Below are 24,270 nucleotides of genomic sequence, written 5' to 3' on the forward strand. Positions count from 1 at the left end.
AAAAATGAATAAAATAAATAAATATTAAAAAACAATAGAATTTGACCATTTAAAGCAACAGTGGTGATGTGTTACGAGGTTTTAAAACTTAAGTATTGATAGAAATAAAATATATGACAGTACACAAAAAGTGAGTTGGGCAAATAAATTACTGTACAGTTCTTACATTTTTAAGGAGAGATAAAAGTACTCATTTAAGGTAAACTGTAATAAGTTTAGGATGCATATTATAGTCACTGAAAGGATAATATAAGAAATTATAACCAAAAAGACAATAGTGAAGAACGATGGGATAATACAATTTCATTTATAAGCAGTTCAAAAATAGACAAAACACTGACAAAGATCAGAGTGGTGGCGACCTTAGGGAAAGGTCATGAGGGTACTGCCTGGATGCATGCACGTGCAAACCTGCTGGGGTGCTGGAGAATGTTCATATCTTAATATGGGAGGAGGGGGAGTTACACAGGTGTTTACAGAGGTAAAAATTAATTGGACTCTACACTTAAGATTTGTGCATTTTAGAGTATGTAAGTTTTACCTTACGAATAAAATAGAAAAATGATTAAAACTTCTTAAAGTTGTAAATTAATAGCTTAAGACAAGAGTCAGCAAACTGTGGCCCACAGCCCAAACCTGACCCTCTACATGTTTTTTAATGACTCACAAACTAAGAAGGGTTTTACATTTTTTGATGGTTGGAAAAAAAATCTAAGGAATATTCATTTTATGACATAAAAATTATATGTATTTCAGATTTGTGTATGTAAGTGCAGTTTTGTCGAAACAACAAAGTTATATTGTTTACAGTGTAATTTCTTCGTTTCTCAGCTAATACCACTCGAATATTCCAAGGGACCAGAATTGTCAAAACAGGAGTGGTAAGTAGAGAATGTAATCGCTTTGTCGTGTCTGGTTGGTAATTTGCATGCAGTGAAAACTGTCACCACGAGGTGGCAGTATGATGTTGTCTAAATGCTCAATGTGAAGCGGTTAAAATACTGAATAAATTACATTGTTCACTCTTAAAATTCAATGCATTATAAAAACAGGCTGTGCGACAGAGTTAAACCAGTAGTGTTATACTGTTATAATTTTTGTAGAGATAAAAATTCTCCATATTTTTAACTATTTATTATTTGTGGGAGCATAGGACGTAAGAGTGCAAAGGAGTAGACATGCTAAAATTGAAAGATTGTCATTTGGGAATTCCCTGGCAGTTCAGTGGTTAGGACTCGGCGCTTTCACTCAGGGGCCCGGGTTTGATCCCTGGTTGGGGAACTAAGATCCCACAAGCCATGCAGTGCGGCTTTAAAAAAAAAGAAAGAAAAAAGAATGGTTGTCGTTTGCCCAGTTACATTTGCACATTTCTGGAGACTCAGTATCTAAGTTTTCCCCTTTCTAGTGCAACTAATAATCCCAATATTAATTTCAGCTTTGGTGATAACAATAAGAGCCTTTTTTTTTTTTTTGCGGTACGCAGGCCTCTCACTGTTGTGGCCTCTCCAGTTGCGGAGCACAGGCTCCGGACGTGCAGGCTCAGCGGCCATGGTTCACGGGCCTAGCCGCTCTGCGGCATGTGGGATCCTCCCGGACCGGGGCACGAACCCGTGTCCCCTGCATCGGCAGGTGGACTCTCAACCACTGCGCCACCAGGGAAGCCCAAGAGCCTAAAATTTATTAAGCTTTTCCCAGGTTTCAGGCACAGATTATTATTTTATTTGCTCCTCAAGATTCGTGTTACTATTACTCCCATTTTATGGATGAGGAAACCGAGGCTCAGTGAGTTAATGTGCCCAGCATCTCCCAGAGAGCAGGTGAGCGATCGTGGACTCAAGCCCAGGCTGCCTGACTGCTCTGTCTGCAGTGCCTTATCTTAAGTGGCACCTGGCATTTCATTAACCAACTTCAGAACTCAACATTTGCTAACTTGGTTGTTCTTCAAAAACAAACTTTTCAAACTGAAACTTGATGATACAGTGATGAAATGTGAGTTGTTCTGGCTGTATTATTTTGAACTGTATAAATGATGGGATGAAATTCTGGATTCTGCACGCCAGGTTTCAAGAACTAAAATTAAACTAATAACTCAGAGCAACACATCTTATTTTCCTAAGATACTATGTACAAATAAAATCTCACAGCTGAGCCCCAATTTAGTATGGTGGGAAGAATGAGCTGAGGTCTGGGCACAGGCAGCCACCTCTACCCCTTAACCTCTCTGCACCTCGTTTTCCTCACCTGTAAAATGGGGTGATGATCATGTGTGTCTCCAGCGTAGCTTGGGAAGGCCCAACACACAGTTGGCACTTGTTAAATAGAATGCTTATCGTTGTCATCTACATGAGCATAGATTTTGCTGTAGATAAATCCGGAGACTCTGGAAGGTACGGCGGCTGTACAGCGCCCAGCACGGGGATGCCGGCTGTAAACAGCTCCCAAAGCCTTCGGTGTAGAGCATGGCTCCTGCTTCCGAACCTGCCGCTGCAGACGTGGGCGGGCCACTGTCCCTCTGTCCATCCACTTCCTCACTTTAAGATGTGGAACCAGATCCTGGGGAGTGTTTCTAGACAAGGGCAGTGTATTCTCCACAAGAGCCACCAGTAAATACAAGACCAAGGGCTCCTGCTTCTTCCAGTGTCATCCCAACAACAGGTGGCAATCTGATGTTGCCACTTCATTGCTTATTTGATGTTTGTCTTTCAAACAACGTGAACGCTACTTATTGTTTTGTCACTTAGCCTCCTCCCGAGCCCTGTCAGTGAAAAGTTGGGGTTGACATGCTGGTTGCAATTTTTAAGTAATTGTAAAAACTTTTAAGAGCAGAGATGGTCATCCGTGGATCACCTCCTGTCAGCTTTGGCACCATGCTTTAGGACACCCCATGAGGAAAGTAAAAAGATGAGTAAAACCCTTGGAGGGTCATACCCAGGGCCTTGTCCCCAGTCCTGATGACTGACACTCTGCTTTCTCTTCCTCTGTCCCTTCCCCCAACCTCCCCGGGTGACCCCTTCAAGCCCACAGCATCTCCCGCCTCTTCGGCCGACATGGCCCCCATCAGCTCGGGGTCTTCCACCTGGACATCCTCTGGCATCCCCTTCTCATTTGTTTCCATGGCAACTGGGATGGGCCCGTCTTCCAGCGGCAGCCAGGCGACGGTGGCCTCGGTGGTCACCAGCACGCTCCTCGCCGGCCTGGGCTTCAGCGGCGGCGGCATCTCCTCCTTCCCCAGCACCGTGTGGCCCACACGCCTGCCCACGGCCGCCGCGGCCAGCAAACAGGCCGGCAGACCCGTCCCGGCCACACCTGAGGCCTTGGCCTCTCCGGGCCCCGACGGTGATTCGGCGCCAACCAAGGACGGCGAGGGTGCCGAGGAGGGGGAGAAGGACGAGAAGAGTGAGAACGAAGACGGCGAGCGGGAACACGAGGAGGAGGGCGAGAAGGGCTCCGAGAAGAAGGAGAGGAACGGCGTGACCCACGCCACGCAGGCGCGGAGCGGCACTGAGCCCAGCCCCGCCCCCTCGGCTCCCGGCAGAGCTGCCCAGGATGGTGGGCGACAGACTATAGCCGGGCGTGAGCGGGACGGCACTGCCATCCCCACCGCCCAGCCCGAGGACGCCCTGGACCCCCGCCCCGTCACCCTCACCCAAGTGCCCCCCACAGTCACAGAGGAGCATTACAGAGAGAATGATCCCAAGAGGCCTGAGACACCGTCTAAGAAGCCTATGTCCCCGGGGGACCGATTTTCTGAAGATAGCAAATTTATCACTGTTAATCCAGGTAAGTGGGCCACTCCTCACTTGAGCCTCCAAGCTGCTGTGAACAGTCCTACCCTTTAAAAAATAATTGGGGGCAGGGGATAAGGATCCAGAGAGTGCTTAATATTCCTGGAATTTTGTGTGTCTCTGGTATAAAAATGTGTTTGTGTGTGTGTGTATGTGTGTGTGTCTTTTTAATTCTAATAAGAATCACCTACTCTCTTATCGTTGCTGGACTGTCTTGCCTTGATACTTGGTACCTGGTAAAATCGACTTGCCTCAGAATAACTCCAAGCACTTCAGCCAGGCCCTGGTAAATGAATAAAAAAGACATCGATCTTAATAAGTTTATCCTTCAAGATTTCATTCCTTATTCACTTGTTGAGCACCTGTGTTTATGGACTGCCCGTTTGGTGCCAGGCCCTGGGCTGGGTGCTAACCCCGGTGAGCACGGTCCCTGTTGCTTGAAGCTTACAGCGTAAAGGAGAAGACAGGGGTGGCGGCAGCTCACCAGGGTGCACGCCGGGAAATCAGGAAGCAAGAATGTTAGAAAGCAAGCCAGCAAGTTCGCTGAAAAGCCAGAAAACGAGCTAACTGTTCGGTAAATAATAGAGGAAATAAACAGGGTGTTGTCAGAGAAAATAATCAGGAAGAGGGCAGGGCAGGGCGGTTTTTGAATTAAGAAAGGCCCCTCTGGGGAAGTGACATTTACATTAAAGCTGAAAGCGGGGGGATGGGGAGAGCTGGTATTATTAGCCCATGATCCCAGCCGGAGGAACAGGGCTCTCGCTCTCAGAGCCCTGTTTGCTCTGTGAATTAGCGAGTTCCTGGATGGTAAGACCAGGGCATGGCTGGTCTGGCCTCCACGGGGAGGATGTGATCCCCATCACGCTGACCGAGGGCAACTTTGTGACTCTCTCATGTGTTCAAATCTTTTTCATTTCTTTTTTTTAAAATATTTATTTATTTATGGCCGCTTTGGGTCTTCGTTGCTGTGCGCGGGCTTTCTCTGGTTGCAGTGAGCGGAGGCTACTCTTCGTTGCAGTGTGTGGGCTTCTCATCGTGGCTTCTGTTGTAGCGGAGCATGGGCTCTAGGCGCGTGGGCTTCAGTAGCTGTGGCACACGGGCTCAGTAGTTGTGGCTGAAAGGCTCTAGAGCACAGGCTCAGTAGTTGTAGCACACGGGCTTAGTTGCTCCACAGCATGTGGGATCTTCCCGGACCGAGGATCGAACCCATGACCCCTGCATTGGCAGGCGGATTCTTAACCACTGTGCCACCAGGGAAGTCCACGCTCAAATCTTAATGAACCATCCTGATGGTTTCTACAAGGGAGCCCTGAGCGTGAGGGGTTGTTATTGTTGTGAGGGGTTTTCTTAATAAGAAATTCTTTCTTTTGCCAGACTACAAGATGTTTAGCAACAATTTTTTTTGCATCTAAGCTGTTGTGGAGTTATAAGAGTGCAAAAAAAAAAAAAAAGCAACTGGTAAATATTTATTTGCTTTTGCACTTGTAAACATTAAAATTCATCTAAAGCTGAGACCTCGTATGTTAAGATACAACTTAGAATAAATTTTCATGTTTTGAATTACGTTCCTCCTTAAAGCTGGTATGGACTCATTTTCTGAAGTGTGGGTTTGCTATGGGCGTTGCTCACTTTTAGGGAAAAGTGCAGAGTGGCCCTCCAAGGAATTGAGTGGAGGAAATATCGAGCCACTTGTGAAGCTGTTTGAAGGTATTCCTGCATGAGCAGTGACATTCCCTCTAGGAATTGGCTGTGAAAAAGTTGGATTTCTTGCGTTTGAAGATATTGAAGAAATATTTATAGAGTACCCACTGTGTCCCAGGCACTGGACTAGGTACTGGAAGTAGACTCTAGATCTAGTCAGGCCTTGCTCTTCTGGGGTTTATGTTCTAGTGGACAAGCTTGAGACTATTCCAGTAAACAACTGCATAACGTCAAGTGCTGGAGTCGGGGACAGGGACAGTATAGCATCAGATGGTCAAGGGATGGCATTTGAATGGAGACTCAGGTGGTGAGAAGGAGTTAGCTATGCCATGATCCATGAACGAGCGTTCTAGGCTGCAGGAGGGGCAGCAGGTCCAGAGACCCTAAAGTGAGAACTAATTAGGATCATCAAGGAGCCATCAGAGGGCCAGTGTGTCTAGACCGCCAAGGTGAAGGATACAGGATGAGTTCACAGACAAGCAGAGCTCAGATCAGGAAGGGGCTCATCAGCCACGCTGCGGATTTGGTTCTAACGGGTATGGAAAAGCAGTGATGGATTTCAGCAAGAGAGTCACTCATCTGATTAACCTTCTCAGAAGGTCATGTGGGCCTCTGTATGGACATCTGGGGAGGCAAGAACGGACACAGGGAGTAGAGTTAGGAGGTGATGGCAATGGTGACTCGGACCGCTGTGGTTTCTCCAAAGACAAGCGGTGGACCTGGAATTGCTTGTCAAGCTTGAGTGGTTTGGCCTCTGGACTGGAGGCTCTGGCAAGTTGCATTCCCAGCCTGCTCCTCTTAAACATTTTTTTTTGTCCACACTCCTGAAAAGTGTGGCTTGCTAAGAGCTTGGGTTGGGAGTGTTGATACCTTGAGAGACTGGTGAGGGTGGGGACCTGGGACGTAGTCCAAGTAAGCAGAAATGAGTCATTGCAATGGGAGTCAAGTTCCAGAGTCCAAGGAAAGGGGAGAAGAAACAGGTGGTAAACCTGGGGTATTTCCACCTCCAAGTACGGGGCGTGCGGGTCTCAAGTTTCAACGCTGCAGGCATCTGAGCGTCTGCCATCTTGGCAGGGTAGCTGTGGAGTCAGATCCCTACAGTAGGCTCTGCCCTTCATTCACACAGGGTCCTCAGGCCAGTCTTTGCCCAGAGTCTGTCTGTAAAGTGGGGATAGGCACAGCCCTTAGTGCCAAAGGAGGTGCAGAGTCACCCTTGTCGGTGACAAGGAAGGAGGAGCTTTCGGCAGCCCAAGGGCCACATGATGGCACTGGTGACTTACGAGGAGACCCCTCATAGGTCCTTCTTCTGCAGTCATCCTTGGACATTAAAGAGCACGTGGAGACTGTGGTCCCCAATGAGCTGGCTTTAAAAATGACCTCCAGGAACTCCGCTCTGTCCCCAGCACTGGTGAATCAGAGCATCTTCCCTTGCCACCTTCGTCTCAATGGGAACATCCACTCCCTCCCAAAGCCAAAAGGGATCTTCCTTTAGAATTCCCGGCAGTTCCAGGCAATTCCAGGTTGAGAGTAGTGGTGGGGATCGGTTAAGCCAGAGATTGGCAAACTTCTTCTGCAAACAGCCAGAGAGAGCAGACATTTTCAGCTTTGTGAACCATAGGTCTTTGCTGAAAGTGTGCATCTCTGCCAGGTAGCACGGAAGCAGCCAGTGCTACCGTGCCCAGTGCTACACAAATGGGCGGATGTGATTAGGTTCTGGTGAAACTCTGTTTACAAAAGCAGGCAGTGGACCTCATTTGATTGGTGAGCTGTCATTTGCTGACCCCTGGTTTAAGCAGAAACGTGTGTACCCACTGGTTAATAAAAGATGTGAGTAACTTGAGGGTAAAACCCGAAAACCCTGCATTGTCCACGACCCCCAAGGTCTCACTTTGCTTCCATCCATCTCAGCCTTTTCTCCATCTGCCTCCTCCAGCTTGGTGTTTATTTTTTAAACGAAATCACCATCATTTTAATGTTAGTGGTGACTTCTTTGAAAGACTGTGGATGTACATTTGTTTAAATCTGTTCCACATTTATTTTTTCTTCGTGTTAAAAACAATTCTTTAAATCAATATTTAGTCTCTTTGAAAAAAGCGTTAACGTTTAAAGTTACAAACTGTGTTATATTTTTACCAGCATCTCAAAAAGGCTTGATGTTTGATAACATCTTTTCAAGTGCTATGAGTAGTAGCTTTAGTATTAACTTGCAGGGAAGGAGAAGAGCGGAATGCTTCTCTAGAAGAAGGGGCCGGCTCAGACACATGCAGAGATCAGGCAGGCGGTAGGCATGGTCCGTCCCTCAGGAGGCACAGCCCAGATGTGGTGTGGGCACCCTCAGATGCCTGCTGGTGCAGTAAAATGTTCTCGGGATGGTACGTGGCATGCCCCAGCGAAAGCATTTCAGGGTGGGCATTGTCTACAAACTCATCACGCCGTGTTGGGATTTTTCATTTTTCTTTCCTTAAATCAGGGCTCCTTTTTCAGATTCAATCTTGGTCAGAACCCCATTATGTAAACACTCATTCACCGAAAGCTTGTTGACTGCCTTCTCGGGGTCAGCTAAAGAGACAGTCCAGTTTAGGGGTCAGGAAAGTACGGTCTCCAGGCCAGAACTGGCCCCTGGCTGGCCTTTGTCCTGCCCCTGAGCTAGGAATGGACAGTGTTGGTCAGCGACTGAGGGCTGCGGTTCTGCTCTGAGCCAGAGTCAAGGGTGCTAAGCTCCAGCCACCCCACTCCTTTTGGGCAAACCCCACTCCTTTGGGCACCTCTTTGGAACTTTCAAGCTCTAAAGAAAACCTTTGACTATAAAAATAATTACATCACTGGTTAACATTCGTTCCATGCTGGTGTTGTCTGTGCTAAAAGCCAAAATGTGATGTCACTTAATCCCCCGGGAGGCCCGTGCTGTCCTTGTTGCCATTAGGCCGGTGAGGAAACTGAGGCTCAGACGGTTAAGGAACGTGCCCCGGGCAAGACGTGGCGAGACCGGGGGTCAGACATGGGCCCTGACTCCATCGTGGTGCTGCCTGCATCCCGCCTTAGGGGCTTGCTCCCTGAGTGGGCAACACAAGATGGTTTCAGGTGAAGTGTTAATTAGTAAACGAGTATTTGAACGTGTACTTTTAAAAAGATACCATTTTTTAATTTACGGCACAGGTTCTCAACCAGAGTGATGATTTTGTTCCCCTTCCCTGCAGGGATATTTGGCAATATCTGGAAACACTTTTGGTTATCATGACTGAGGAGGGGGCTGCTACTGGCATTTAGTGGGAGGAGACCAAGGCTGCTGCTAAACATCCTACAGGGCACAGACCAGCCCTGCAACAAAGAATGACCTGCTCCAAAGTGTTGATAGCGCCATGGTGGAGAAACTATGATTTATAGTATTAACGTAAAGTTCCTTTTCAAAGTGTACTTGAGGGAAAAAATAGTAGTTAATTTAAGGTCAGAAAGAAGTAGCAATACAGGCTCATGAAGATAGGGCAGACATCATGAATGTGAAACTCAGCTGGGGTATATGGAGGTAGGAAAATGTTGCATACTTTATTCAAAATAAAATAGAACAGGCACTCGTATGGACTACCGTGGCAGTTTGCAGTCAGGTTTTTTGTGGGGAGAAGTTTTCTACGTAATTCTCCTTGCCCCGGGTCTTGGCTGTGATCTTCATGGGAGTGTTGGAAAGAACTAGCTCAGGTGCCCTGAAGGCACCCGTGTGATTTAGTTTCCTCCCGGGAAGTGTCTGGGTCCTTGGAAGTTTCTGCCCCCCACTGAGTGACCTTTGAACTAGGACAGCCTGTGTATCTCTTAGTGCAGGCAACCAGACCTCACCAAGAACACCGAGGTTTCCAAAGAGGCTGGGGTCAGGAATTCAGGCTGTAAGGAGTGGTGTGTTTGACGTGAGTCCTGACTGATGGCAGAGTCACGTGACGTTGCAATGACGTGTCTGTGGCGGTGATTTCTGGTAGATGAGGACCTGCCGTATATATGGGACTTCGAATTAAATTGGGATTTATCAAACGCCCTCAATTTTCCAGCACCTAATGGAAATACACATGACAGTTCCACTGTTGAGTCTGATTAAGTGAGTTCTGTGTGAAATGGTAAGGAGGGCTTATTGATGAGAACTCCTAGTGGTGATATAAATTGAAACACATGACAGATGCTCTAAATCCAGCTCAGACGTGGTAATCGGAACATGGAACCCGTGTCCCGTTGCAGGAGAATATATGTATTTGTAACCCACAATCGTGTCTCTGGTTTAGCTAATGCCAGGGCTCCAGCAAATTAAGACAAATTTTGTGGCCCTATAAAAAAGCGGCCGCCTGTTTACTTCACACCCATTAAGGGGGCTACCACGAAACCCCCAAACCAAAGCAAAACAGAAAATAAGGTGTTGGTGAGGATGTGAAGAAATGGGGACCCTTGTGCCCCGTTGGTGGGAATGTAAAGTGGAAGCCACTTGGGAAACAGTATGGAGGTTCCCCGCAAAATTAAAAATAGCATTACCATATGATCCAGCAATCCCACTATGGGTATTTACCCAAGAGAATTGAAAGCAGAGTCTTGAAGAGATATTTGTACACTCATGTTCATAACAGCATTATTTATAGTAGCCAAGGGGTGGAAGCAACCCAAATGACCGATGAATAGATGAACAAAATGTGGTATACACCTATAGTGGAATATTATTCAGCCTTAAAAAAGAAGGAAATCGTGCCGCATGCTACAACATGGATGAACCTTGAGGACTTATTAGTGAAGTAAGCCAGTCCCCAAAAGACAAATATATATATATGGGTATGATTCCATATATATGTGTGTATATATATATATGAGTCCACTTAGGTGAGGTACCTAGAGTGTAGTCAAGTTGTAAGGCAGAAAGAAAGTAGGATGGTGGTTACCAGGAGCTGGGGTCGGGGTGTTGGGGAATTGCTGTTTAAAAGGTGCAGAGTTTCCGTTTCGCAGATGAAAACCAGGTTCTGGAAATCGATTGCACAACAGTGTGATATGCTTACCCCTCCTGAACTGTACTGTTAGACGTGGTTAAGACGGTGACTTTTATGTGTGTTTTAGCACAGCTTTTTACAAAAACCAGCGCCTTAATTCACAGCTGCGGGTGGTTTTGAAGGAGTGGCCTTATCAGAGCAAATGCAGTCCCGTTGTGCGCGACTGAACCCGGCTGTAGATGTCTGAGTGTGCAGACATCTGCTCCTAATCGTTCTTGAAAAGTGCAAGAATCCTACTTTCCCCGAGTCCTGAGAGTGGCCTCTCAGATCCAAGCTCATTTTAGTCTTGACCACGTAGGGGTTCTTGTCCTGAAGCAGAAGTTGAGCCCTCACTGCGGGGTAGGAAGCGTTTCAGAAAGGTCCATCTGATGTCTCACTGCCTGTAGCATTTATAGTACATTGTACTCCGTTTTTATTTGCTTCTACTGGGATGAGAGCCAAGCCAGTAAAAGGCAAACAGCATTAATTCAGTGATGACATATGCCACTGAAAACTGTTTTTCTTTCTTTTTTTTTTTTTTTTTTTTAATTTTTTGGAAAAAGCAGAACGGAGGCACTTTACTCAGATTCTGGTGGATGTGGAAATAAAAGCTGGGAGGAGGGAGGGCTGTGGGGAGGTCATTAAACCCTCCCTCCCTCCCGCAGATGCTCAGAGAGGGTTAGGTATTAGACAGCATTTTGCCATGAGTTTCCACTGGAAGCCATTTCTGAGACCGGCTCATTCTCTGAGTCCCGGCCCTGCCTGGCCTCACATCTTCTGACCCTCCTAGCAGCCCCTCATCCGCACATCACATCCATGGGGGGAGAGGGGGGTGTAAGTTGATACCTCCTTTCCATTTTTATCCTCTTACACACAGACCAGGAAGATGCAGCCCTGGAAAGAGTATGAAGAAGGTCCAAGTCCACAGAGAGGAATGGCCCACGTTTATAGATGGAGCAACTGTCTGATTCGTTTCTAATTGGTTGAAAAATAAAATCTCTTTGAAAATAAATATGGAATTGGGAAAGCTGCCTGGTCAGAAGCAGCCTCTTCTCTCGAGCTGAATTAGTAATTTCAGAATCCTGGTCAGGAGTTTTATTAAACCATGATTTTTGCTTTTGATGATAAGGCCTTTGTCAAAGTCCCAGGTGTGTGTGTTGTTCTGCTGATTCATTAGGTCAGAGTGCCATCCTGCAGACAGAAATTCGACTGGCCAGAGGGAGCTGGCAGCAGGAGTCAGGAGTGAAGAAAGCAGGTCTGATGTGAGACATTAGGGAGCAGTGAGGACTGTGGCAAACTGATGAGCCATGCCCTGTCTTAGAGAGTGTGCTGCTTGGTTCTAGCTGATGTTTGCCATGTGGGAATTCAGACCTGTGTTGCTAGCCAGTTTTGAACATCTCCAGGAGAAGATTCCCTTTTTGATTTTTTTGTGAACTCTATTGTTTATTAAATCTTGGCAACTAACTCACAATTTAATTAATAACTCCCAGGGGAGGGGTGCCAAGCCAGACACATCTGTGGGCTGCCAGTTCACACAACCCATGGCAGGCAGGAATCAAAGGGCTAGGCCTGCTGACAAAACCAAACCAGCTGGACAAATCAGAGATGGAGGCCAGAAGGAGGTGCATTAACCCAGAGGTCCTGCACTTGTCCTGGTGTCAGGATTCGGGCATCACAGAGAGAGGCAAACCTTCCAGGAGCAGGGTGGCCAAGCTCTGCTGGACCTTTCAGGAGGCAGCTGGGATACAAGTGAAGCTCTGAATAAAAGTGAGCTGCTCCTAACAGTTGGGAGCATCTAATTTTATCACAGTCAGCGCCGTTGCTTGGTTCCGTTGAAAGGAAGAACGAACGTTCTCTGGACGCGGGCACTGTGACCAGTCTGGCTTTCTGAGGATGCAGCCCGTGCAGTCACACAGCCCTGTGCTCAGAAGGCCCTGTGTTCGCCTTCATGTTCTGCTGTCGTTTCTTGAAACTCTTTCATAATTTCTGATCAAGACGCCCTGTGATTTCGTTTTGCATCTGGCGCAATCTGCTTTGCACAGATTATCTCATTTCATCCTTCGAAGTCCCTTGAGAGGTGAGCGTTATCATCTGTTTCCCTTTGACAGAGGAGCGACCAGAGGCTCAGAGACAGGCAGTCACTTATCCAAAGTCACACAGCTAGAAAGGCCTAAGCCAGAATTTGTAATCAGGTCTGCCTGACTCTGAAGGGCTGGATGTTGGTTTCTCTGAAAAGTTGATAGTATGTTCTAGTCTCTGGGGGCCTTGGCGTGGGGAAGATTGTCAGGAGACTGAAGCAAAGGAGGAAGAGAGTGTATACCCAGCTCAGGCGGCATGTTAGGTGTCCCTAGTAGCTTCTGGTAGTTCACTATTTGATCCTGCTTTCTCCTTTGAGGGCCTGCTGGGCCACAGATTGAGTCAGGCAGTGGGACAAGCGTCTCTCCTGAAGGATGGCAAGAAGCGTAGTGCAGTCTTGTCTCAGGTACTGTCTCTTCGCTGGCGGTCTTCTCACAGGCAGCCCCCTGCTGCTGATGCCCGTAGAACCCATCTGAGGTTCTGTGTGTTTGCCACCCATGCCCTCATTTATTCCAGGGGGATTCCGATTCAGCAGACACCCGATGAGCACTCAGCATCTGCCTGGCGCTGTGCTAGGGTGTTGAAGAGGGAGAGGATGCTGGTGGTGATGGTGATAGTTAGTGATGCTGTGGGTGGTGGGTGGGGATGGTGATGACCGTCATCACAGTTGATAATGTTAACCAGGTGCTTATGGTTGCCAGGCAACATGCGAAGTGTTTTATTGCATTAGCTCGTGTAATCCTCGCGCCACCCACGAGGTAGTGAGCAATATTATTATTTCCACTTACAGATGAGGAAACTGAGGCCCAGAGAGGTTAAGTAACTTGCCCAGAGTTGCATAGCTAGTAGGAGACAGAGCTTTATTACTGTTCTATATACAGAGAAGATCAGCCCTGCTTTGGGGGGCCTTACAGTAAGTAGTAAAAGGGCACTTGTAGGGCTTCCCTGGTGGCGCAGTGGTTGAGAGTCCGCCTGCCGATGCAGGGGACGCGGGCTCGTGCCCCGGTCCGGGAAGATCCCACATGCTGCAGAGCGGCTGGGGCCGTGAGCCATGGCCGCTGAGCCTGCGCGTCCAGAGCCTGTGCTCCGCAACGGGAGAGGCCCCAACAGTGAGAGGCCCGCGTACCGCAAAAAAAAAAAAAAAAAAAAAGAGCACTTGTAATTGAGTGTGATGTGTGCCGTCAAAGAAGTGCACAGTGACAACCACCGTGACGAGAATGAGAGTATTTACTTAGCATTTGCTCAATGCCGGGCACACGTCTAAGCGTTCTACGTGCATCTTAAGTTTTCCCACCACCTCTATGAAGTAGGTTTTTTTATCCCATTTTATAGATGAAGAACTCCAGGCCTAAACTGATTTAAGTTATTGGTTAGAGGTCACGTAGAAGGTGGCAGAGCCAGGATTTGAACCTGTGATCTTTACTCTGCCCTCCAGAGCACAGACCGAGGGTCTGGGGAGGCTTCACAGAGAAGGTGGCACCTGAACCAGGACTGAGGAATGAAGAGGAGCTTCTGAGGGCGGGGTGGGAAAGGTGTTCCTGGCAGTGAGATCAGCAGGGACAAAGGCAGAGAGGTGGGCCCATGGCCCAGCATGGTCACTGGGTGGGTGGGTGTGACCGGAACCCACTGCAGGGGGCGCAGCAGCTGATGATGGGGCGGGAGGAAGGCCCACTCGTGAAGGGCTTTGCTGTCCCTGAGGGCAGTGTGGGATTCCTCAGGAGAGTGACAGGCACAGATTCCACATGACTGTGTGGCCATGGAATGAAATTCCAGGCTCCTGGTACTGCGAAGACAAAGCAGTACTGTGTATTTTAACATGAACTCGGCTTTCTCATGCCCGCATGGAAATCCAGGAGCACTCCTATATTTGCCTGACCTTTATGTAAAAGACCCGGGCAAATCCGGCTGCCGGTCATTAGTCCAGGCCGAGATTAAAGTGCTGTCAGAATCATTTCCTTAGGTCTCTGTCTCACACTGCAAGCTGTTGCCAGCCTGAGCTTCCTCCATAGAAACCGCCACTTCGGGGGCTGTCCAGAGAAGGGTTTCTGATGTGTTCATTACTCCATCCCCTCACAAAAACGACAACAAAAAACCTTACACATGGGCTTCCCTGGTGGCGCAGTGGTTGGGAATCCACCTGCCAATGCAGGGGACGCGGGTTCGTGCCCCTGTCTGGGAAGATCCCACATGCCGCGGAGCGGCTGGGCCCATTGAGCCATGGCCACTGAGCCTGCGCATCCGGAGCCTGTGCTCCGCAATGGGAGAGGCCACAACAGTGAGAGGCACGCATACTGCAAAAAAAAAAAAAAAAAAAAAAAAACCTTACACAGCGCCATGAAATATTAGAAAGAGAAGTAGCTCAGTGGGGAAACCTGAGGGACAGTTTTGGCGAAGGGTCCTTTTCAGTGATTGAGGATGAGAAGGACCTGGGGTTTGCACTCGGTCTCCTCCCCGTAGCTGCCTACTGTGTAGCAGCTCAGGCAAGAATCCTTTTCTGTAAGAAGGCAAGGAAAGAAAGAAGACCCTGGGTATGCAGGGGCTTCCCACGGCGGATAGTGAGTTCCTTGGACGTGTGGCCTGTAATGTCGTCCCTCCTGCCATATTTTCCATTAACAGGACCACCGGGGCTTGGGGATTCCCCACTGCCAGCCAGATTATTAGCTGGCTGGGCTGCCCCCTGCTGGAGCCCTGCAAAATTACCCTCATTTGCAACTGTGGCTCTTGCCGCACGTGTGTTTACACATTCTAACCCAGTTAACTCATGCCACGTAAGGGCTACATAATCAAAATCCCATAAATTCCTAAATAAAATCCCTGCTTTATCTAAAGATACAAGAACAATGGGGGAAAGTGTGGCTGGCGGCCAGAGCTTTGCAATTAAAGCATTATATCGCGGGACAGACTGCACATCTGATGCTGGTCTGCCTCAGCTTACAATACTGCAGTGATTTCCACTGCAAGCCCTGGGGCCTAAAAGCGGTGCCCGTAATTCAGCCTACAGACCCTGGCTGAGGTGGCCTCTAGCGCTCCATCTTGGCGGCCCCCCTGTTTTCCCTCCCCCCCCCCCCCCCCACCACCACCACCACCCCACCCCCCGCTTCAGTGCACTCTCTCCAGAACACATCTGCCCTTGCCCTTGGTCTGGCTAACTCCCCTTCACCCTTCAGCTCCCACCTGAACGTCAGGAAGCCTCCAGAATTCCGGGGCTAGGACAGCTGTTCCCCTGTACCCGTTGTGCTTCCCCTGGCATCACTTTCATTTTATTCTAATTGTTTGGTCATGTGTCTGCTTCTCCCCCTGTAAATTCCTGCCCCACGGGCACAGGGTTGTTCCTGTCTGATGTTCTGCTGCATCCGCCTCCCGTAGCACCGTGCCTGACACACAGTCGGGGCTTGACAGATAGCTGCCTGATGAAAAATTGTGGAGCGAGGGATATCGTGAAATGGGCTGGCACAGTCAGGAAGGCAGTTTATAAACCGCCGGCTGCCCTGCTGTGATTTTTAATCAGAGTGTGCCTCACTTGCCTGCCTCTGTGTCTTTTTACCTGTGAGCTGGGCATAAATCTGGCCCTGCCTGTGTATGAAACAAAGGAGAGCATCAAGGTCCAGTACATTCGAGGAAACCCAGTAAAGACCCTGTAACCCGTTTCTTCTTCACTCCAGGTCTTGCCTCCTTAGCAGTCTCCTCCCAGGGACAGTTATCTCTTTCCTGCTCAGCCCACCTCCTCTCTCTTGGAAACGCAGCCTGATTAGCCCTGCATTTAGTCCATCCAGCAGACGGACGCTTGCGGCTGGCTGCAAGCTGGCCTCATTTCTGCAGAGCAGGAGGAAACCTTGCTGAGCACGGGTCAGCCTGCAGCCAGCTGGGGATGATTCCGTGGGCTTCTCGCGGTCATAGTGAACCTTCGCTTTCTCGCCGCGTGCCTCTCGTGACCGTCTCTGTGTACCTGGGCTCTTTCTTCCCAGCCCCGCACCGCATCTGAGCTTCATCCGGGCTACCTGGAGATTTCCAGGTGTTGACTCCACAGTTCAAGAGACTAGGTTCTCACTTGAGGCTGCTGGAGACTTGTGAAGATCCTCGGGGCCTGAGAGAGACAGGAGGAGCTGCTGGGGTAAGAGGCACTGGCTGACCCGAGAGAATCCTGGACCATTTCACAAGCTTCCCCGGTTAACCCCTGCACCGGCTGCTGTTGAGTAGCCAATGTGCACTCGGAGGAGAGTGAGGCGTGGCGGCCGGTCTGAGAGCTTTTAGAAGGTTGAGGAGAGGGGGCGGCTGGGAGATGAGATCAAAGGAAAAGCTTTTGAACCATATTTGAGGAAAATCAGGATCTCTGGGGATCTGGGTGGTGGGAACTGGTAGGCAGAGGAGTCTGGGTGCTCCTTCTGGGATGTGCGGTTGCTCAGACTTGGAGTGGCTCGTTGAGATTCTGGGGTGAGAGCACCATTGCCTTAGCTTGAGTCCTGCCCCTCCGCTTGGCCAGGAGCCTAGGGGGGCCCACACTTGGACAGTTGTGCCACCAGGACTGTCTTTTGGGGAGAGGTGGTCTCCCACAGCAGAAATGGGTGCAGTTACTAGAGGAAGGGGTAACAGATGCTAAGCAGACCAAGAAAGACATACCCACTGTAGTCACAGCCGGTCATCTTAGTAAAACCCATCACTGCCTCCACCCCTCCTGCCTTGGCAAACCTGCAAGGCTCCCCCGCCTCTTTGCACAGGCAAGTTTTGTGCGACATTCCGACTTGAGCACATTCGTTCAGTGTATCCAAAGGCCGCTCGGGGACGGTAAGGTTCTTGGAGTGAGGCTGGGTCTCTGTCTTCCGTGCAACTCTTCTTAACAACGTCTTGAACGCTACCTGCAAATCCATCCCACTGGCGATTACAGGATGCAGCCTGCAGCACAGGTCCCATGTGGCTTGGGACTCGGCGGGAAGCAGTGTGGGCTGCAGGTTGCCCCTCGTCACCAGGTAGCCTTGTTCTCCAGAAACCATCCAAAACTGGAGCAGAAATCCCCATCGCACTCTGGCTCCCCAGCCCCCCCTCCCCCCCAGGCTAGCCGCTGCCCTCTAACTGGCGTGGTTTCTCTTTGCAGCAGAAAAGAACACCGCGGGAATGATAAGCCGCCCTTCTCCAGGGAGGATGGAGTGGATCGTCCCTCTGATTGTGGTATCAGCCTTGACCTTCGTGTGCCTCATCCTCCTCATTGCTGTACTCGTTTACTGGAGGTGAGTCAGCCAGGCAGCCCTGACACAGAGGGTGTGGACGTCGGGTTGTGCTGTCAGCATGCTGCCCTGGTGGGGGGTGGCTGGCCCGAGGGGAGGGGAAGCCCACGGCCTCTTCATTCAGAAAGGTAAGGTAGCTGGAGTGTTTTCTGGTGTCGCCACCTGGGAGATCCGCTTTATCTGCAAGAAGCCGGTGGGATAGAGCCACTGCTGAGATGAAGGCGCTCATGATGGGTTTCTAGGATTGAGTGCCAAGGAGGCGATTGCTTGGGAATCAGGGAGATCCGGGTTCAAATCCCAGGCCTGCTACTTGCTGGCAACAAATCCCATTTCCACTTTGAGCTTTAGTTCCTAAACCTGCAAACGGAGTTAATAAGTTTCATAGCATTTCCAGTTTCCCTGAGACCGTGCTTCGCTTTGTCGTATCCGCATAATAGCTCCTCTTGACCTGAAAATTTTTTTTCATAGCCCTTTGCTGAAAATTCGGTGATAGGAAAACGTTTATCATGTTATGTGGCATTTAATAGACACAGGATAAAGATGGCTGGTGGTAAGTCATCCTTATGTTAGCATCATCCTTGAACTGGTTCTCACTGCTTCCCACGGGAAGCCTGCTTGCAGCTCCTATTTAAAAGTTGTGTGTTTTTTCAGCTACACTCTCTCAGCCAGTTTAACTGAGTGAAGCAGGCTTGGCCCACGCGGCTGGCCTGGCTGCCTTCACCTGTCAGACTGATGTAGGAAGCTTCTGCCCTTTAACAAGCTTCATCAGTGATGAATAGGTGTCATATTTCCTTCCCTCCTTCCCTCCCTTCTTTCCATTCATTTGATGAATTTTGAGCCCCTATGGTGTGCCAGACACTCTTCTCTCATGGAGCTTACATCTTAGTGGGGGAGACAGGCAATAAATAAAGCAGACGAGGTGGCGGTAAGTGTCTACTGGAGAAAACTAAATCTGGAAAGCAGAGGGGGGATGCTGAGGCTTAGCGATGAGCGGTCAGAGTGGTTAAGGAGGGCCTACCTGGCGAGTGGTATTTGTCCAAAGACCTAAAGGAGGAAGGAGTCAAATGGGCTCCACCTGGGACATGTTCCAGGCAGAGGAAACAGCATGTGCAAAGGCCCTGAGGCAGGAGTGCGCCTCGTATGTTCCAGGAATGGCCAAGAGGTGTGGCTGGAGCAGGTGAGAATGGGAGAGAGTGGTAGGAGAGGGTATCAGGAAGAAACAGGATGGAAGGGAGTTGGGTCAGGGACTGCTTTGTGGGCCATTGTAAACACATTGCCTTTGACTCTAAGAGAAGTACTGTTTGGTAGAGAAGTGTTGTGATCTAACTTCAGGATTACTTGGCTGTGCTGCAGAGACCACTGCAGAGGAGCAAGGAGCAGAAGCAGAGAGACCAGGTAGAAGACTACTGAACTGGTCCCAGAAGGAGTGATGGTGTCTCCCATGAGGGCAGCAGTGCAGGTTGTAGAACTGATTGGATATAGATACATTCTGAAGGTGGGATCAACAGAATCTGCTGACAGATTGGCCTGTGTCCCTAGGTCTGTTTTCAGTTGGAAAGAACAAGAGAAGAAGGAAGGTTCCTCCGAGGCTTCCCCAGGCGTCTAACTGTAGCCGCGTTAGTGCTACAGACCAGCTAGATGATGGGTTATATTGTGTTTCAGGGAGAGCCTGGAAACACTAGGCTCACCTCCATGCCGTCCTTTCTCCAGGACAGTGGTTTGCAAACAAACAGTTGTCTGGAGCCTGTTAGTAAGTGGGAGGCTGCCTAACACGGGTTGAACTGAGCACAGAGAGGGAACGAAAGGTCTGCCTGCCCTCCTCTTGGCTCCTTTTGGTGCCGTGTGGTTTTAGTTGCAGACTCTCCCCACAAAGGAGCACAGAGAACCCACAGCTGCCCCTGGCTGGGTAACCCTAGCAACCCCAGTGTGAAAAAGTTCCTGTTCCAAATAGTTCTAGCAAAAACCTCAGGGTTGTTTCTGGTTGGCCCACCTTGGCTCTCTGCCTACCTGAGAATGGATCACTCTGGCCAAAGCAGACCGTGGACGTTTGGCCAAGCAGACATGTTGAGGGCAAGCTGCTTACAGGAGGGGGCTGTGTGATGTCATAAAGAGAGCTTTCAAGACCCTTAATTCAAGGCGTTTTATCCCATTAGAAATTCACACTGTTTATATTTTTGACAAACTCAGTGAGTCTGAATCAAAAATATAGGGCTCTTTTCACTGCAATTGCACGGGCTCATGAAACCGTTGGAAGTGAAAGCCGAGGACTCTGAATTGTTTCTCCACTAGCGTCCCTTGCACGATGTGGGTGTTTGCTGATGTTCACAGAGTCCTTTTTGAGCACCAGCTGCTGTGCCAAGCTCTCGCCAGGCCCCATCTCCTGGGATCCTTACGACACGTTTGTATGTTCCCATCCCCATATTAAAAGTAAGGGGCGGAAGCTCGGGGTGGGGCACGTGACTCGTGAAGAGTTCTGCAGGAAGTGGTGGGCCCTGGTTTTGAACACAAGATGTCTTCAATCTAGAATCCATAAACTTTTTGAACCGCTGAGATACGTACCTGGTACTGCACTGAATCCTGTGGAGGCGGAGCGTGATGGACGTTCAGCTCTAAGTCACGTGGACTTGGGGTCCGTGGGCCTGTTGTGCCAGTGCCTCACCGTTAGGCTCAGCTGCTTTCTTTGACCAGGGAAGGGAAAGGGAACCAGCATTTGTTGAAATGCCTACCATGGGCGCAGGAGTGTGCATGGTTCTCATCCACTCCTGGCCAGAACCATTTCTGTTACTGCTGACAGAGAGAGACCTCTTCCAAACTGCCTTAAGCACAGGAAAGAAAGAGTTGGTTGATTCGTGACGTTGGCTGTTCCGGAGCATCAGGCCCAGCTCTTTTCGAAAGACAGAACAAGGAAAACGGGGCTCGGCATGTCCTGTGAGCCTCTTTCTCTCTCCCTCTGTCTCTGGGATCTGCACTTTCTCTGTCTGTCTGGTCTTTTCTCTTGGGAAGGCCCTCTGACTGTTTCCACATGGTGGCCTCTGGCCCATGTTGGACTTACATCCCCCCATCCCAGTGGAAAGGGAATTGCTCTCCTCCAGTAGTGCCAGTTTAACCCCAAGGTGGCATGTCTTAGGACTGACTCGGGGTATTTGCCCGTCCCCAGAGCCCTCTGGCAGCCAGCGGAGATGAAGACTTGTCAGGCCTGGGTCTTACATTTAACTCTGGAGCCCAGAAACGAGGACGTTGTCCTCGAAACCACATGCATTGAAGGTGGACAAGGGGTGGTTCCCCAAAGGACCGTCAAGACCCAGAGAGGCGACTGGATGCAGGTGCTAGGCAGACAGAAGAGGGCAGTGCCCCTCCAAAAGCTGAGAAATCGGAATCAAGGAGGGGAGGGATTTGCGCTAAGAAAAGAGAATTCAGACTTGGATAGCAGGGCAAATACGCGTGTAAATAGCCGGAAAGAAACAAGGCAGGCGTGTGAGCTCAGCGCGGCCAGCCTGGGGTTCTCACTAGGACTCTGGTGTCACACGTGTGTGTGTCATGCCCTGGAAAAAATGAGGGGTGCTTTCAATCCTGTCTCAAGTGCAGGATTATTAAAGAGTGCATGCAGGAGTTTAGAAGGTTCAGCTCAGGGTTCTGCTATGGAATAATAAAGCTATTTTACTCTTCTGTGGGCATTGGAGCCCCTTGCAGCTCCCATTCGCCAAGCGCTTGTGGAGTTCCTGCCACACGCTGTGCTGGGCCTGGTGATTTAGGGTTCATGGCCCTTCCCTCAAGGCCCTCACGGTCCCCTGGGCGACGCAGTCAGGTAAACAAAGACTACGGCGAGTGTACGGACAGCAGTGAGCCCAAGTTGCTGCGACAGCACGCAGGCAGGACTTGCAGCAGGCCGGGCGGCGGGGTGGAGTCAGACAAGGCTCCCTGGGGGAGCTGAGGCATGAGCTGGGCCTTGAAGCACAGCGGTCCCCAGCCAGTGAAGGAGGTGTGGCGCTGGGGAGAGAGAACCCGGCCTCTCGTAAGCAGGCATCTGTGGTTCAGTGTTGCTGGAACGAAGCATGAGGACAGGAGGGGCCCGATCACGAAGGCCCCGATGCCACTGTCATATCCTGAGAGTGATGGAAACGTATGAAGGGCCAAAGCTGCGAGAGGGCAAGATGAAAAGCGGCAAACACTGGGAGGTGAAGTACGAACACGGGCCAGAGTCAGACAGCCTGGATTTGGGGCCAGGCATTACCAGTCCCTCACCGTGTGGGTCGCCTTAGAGCATATATTTCTAACGGGAATGTGATCATCCCCAAAGTGGTGAAAATGGGTTTGGGGAAGGTGAAAAAACTTTTTGTATATCAAGCACAGATACACACACACACACACACACACACACACACACACACACACACACACACGTATCTGGTACATACACAGATATGCAGTTTGTCATTGATATTAAAATTTCATTGGGAGGGTGTGATTAGGGGAAAAAAGTCTATAAAGGCCCCTTAGGGGAGGTGCCTATGAAAAAAAGGGCGAGAAACACTACCTTAGACAAGACTCCTCCATCACCTTCAGCGTCCTCCTCTGCAAAATAGAGTTAAGAAATGTGCCAGTGAGTTCATGTGAGGATTAGGTCTGAGCACCAGGAAATGTTCATTCCAGTGCCCGGCAGACGGTGAACATCGGACCCCTGACTGTAGAGAAAAATACAAATTCAATTCTGGGTCCTGCTATGCCCAAAGAGAAGTCATTGTTCTTGAATAAAGAAAATCGGGTTTACGGAGCTAAACACATGCTGCCCCGGACGTGTAATCATATCATAGGACTGCACACAATTCCCAATTATATGTTCACTGCTTAACACATGGCTTGAAAATAACTTTCGGAATTTCCTTCTAGAATTCCTTCTTGTGCGTGATCTCAGTTGTGCAAAGTACTTATCCTAGAAATAGCTGAAAGGTGCCTGTTGGGAGCTAAGGATAGTAGAAATGTAGGTGAACCTACCGAGCAGAACCACTTTGGGCCAAAAAAGGGAAGTGCGGGGCTTCCCTGGTGGCGCAGTGGTTGAGAGTCCGCCTGCCGATGCAGGGGACGTGGGTTCGTGCCCCGGTCCGGGAAGATCCCACATGCCGCGGAGCGGCTGGGCCCGTGAGCCATGGCCGCTGAGCCTGCGCGTCCGGAGCCTGTGCTCCGCAACGGGAGAGGCCACAACAGTGAGAGGCCCGCGTACCGCAAAAAAAAAAAAAGGGAAGGGTGACCATAAAGCTAATGATTGGTTTGGGTGATACTCTTAATGGGCTTGGAGACAATTCCAGAGGAGCTCACCCTAAGTAACTAAAGATGTGACCCCACCCACGGCCCTGTCCCTTCCGAAACAACACTGAGGCAGGGTGGTCAGCCTGGGCAGTGCTGGAATCAGCTGCTGGAGCTGCTGCAGGAGATACCCCCACCCCACCCCCCCGCCACCCAGTGGCGTAACCACACGAAGCTGAGTCCTCACCGTGTGAAGTCTGAGGGGGGTTGGGCAGCCCTTTCCCACCTGGGGTGGAGAAGAAATTGATAGAAAAATCGACGAGGCACCTAGCTTGCAACTGCACGGCCCGCGAGTGTAATCCTCCACTCCTGTTTGCTCCCCATTGGCCACAGATGGCCCCTCAGCCCCAAGGACACACGCTAAGTTGGGGAGCGCACTGATATTCGTGGAGCACAGCCAGAAGTATCCTTAAATATTTAGGCCCTTTGGCATCATTGGGTTAAGAGTATGTTTCCTGAAAGGGACCTCTTTGGAGGCCAATTGTTAGTCTCATTACATCACATTTGGCCAAAACTAAAAAATATAGGTAGAGACCTCGTATATTTCTGGTCCACTGGAAGATATACAGAAGTCCTTTAGGGAGCTATTTGAGCAGCATTTTTACAGGCAGCAACATGAGTTTGTGGGAGAAGTTTAGTTTGAAATACGGTTGGCTGAGATGTTACAGGTAAGGTCTCTCTCCGAGTCTCCTCGCAAATGTCTGCCTTGAAGAGATGTAGTAAAATCATAACAATGCAGAAGGTGCTGTAAAGCTAGGAAGAAACATGCAGAGCGTTTTGGCACCAGGGTCAGGGCGGTGGGACAGCTAATAAAGATAAAATCAATGAGCACTTACCACTTGCCTCCTTTTATAAGTGGTGCCCTGTGTGTGCCTTTTAAATAGTGTAACCCATACCAACATGCGACGGTGCAGAGCTGTAATCGTTTCAGTTGAAATGAGGGAGAAGAAATCAATTCAGTACTTTTTAAAGTGTGCCATTTTGGCCCTGTTCCCGAAGATGGTAACAAAACGCACCTTTTGAATGACTACAGTCAGAAAGGCCGTTCCAAGAGCTCCAGCCCCCCGTCTTACCAAGACAAGCTGTTATATGGCATTAATGTGCTGACGTTCTTGAAAAAGACTTGGAGCAGCACAGCTGCTGCCACTCAGAAGAGGAAATTTTGGAGAAGGTTTCTTTGTGATTTTTATAATTTGAGGT

General features: G+C 49.5%; 1 protein-coding gene across 3 annotated transcripts in view; it reads left to right on the top strand.

The window, feature by feature from the left end:
- Positions 1-24,270, top strand: part of PTPRG (protein tyrosine phosphatase receptor type G) — a 739,476-nt gene that overhangs the window by 623,887 nt on the left and 91,319 nt on the right. For 2 of the 3 annotated variants that reach the window (XM_027121284.1, XM_027121286.1), the window contains exons 11-13: positions 832-881; positions 3,018-3,780; positions 17,640-17,772. In XM_027121284.1, coding sequence (XP_026977085.1) covers positions 832-881; positions 3,018-3,780; positions 17,640-17,772 — 946 coding nt within the window. The remainder of the gene's footprint in view (positions 1-831; positions 882-3,017; positions 3,781-17,639; positions 17,773-24,270) is intronic. The other variant, XM_027121285.1, reaches the window with a different exon arrangement.

This window comes from Aethalodelphis obliquidens, unplaced genomic scaffold, assembly GCF_003676395.1.
Source record: "Aethalodelphis obliquidens isolate GAN/ISIS:26980383/991018 unplaced genomic scaffold, ASM367639v1 scaffold22, whole genome shotgun sequence".
NCBI lineage: Eukaryota > Metazoa > Chordata > Mammalia > Artiodactyla > Delphinidae > Aethalodelphis > Aethalodelphis obliquidens.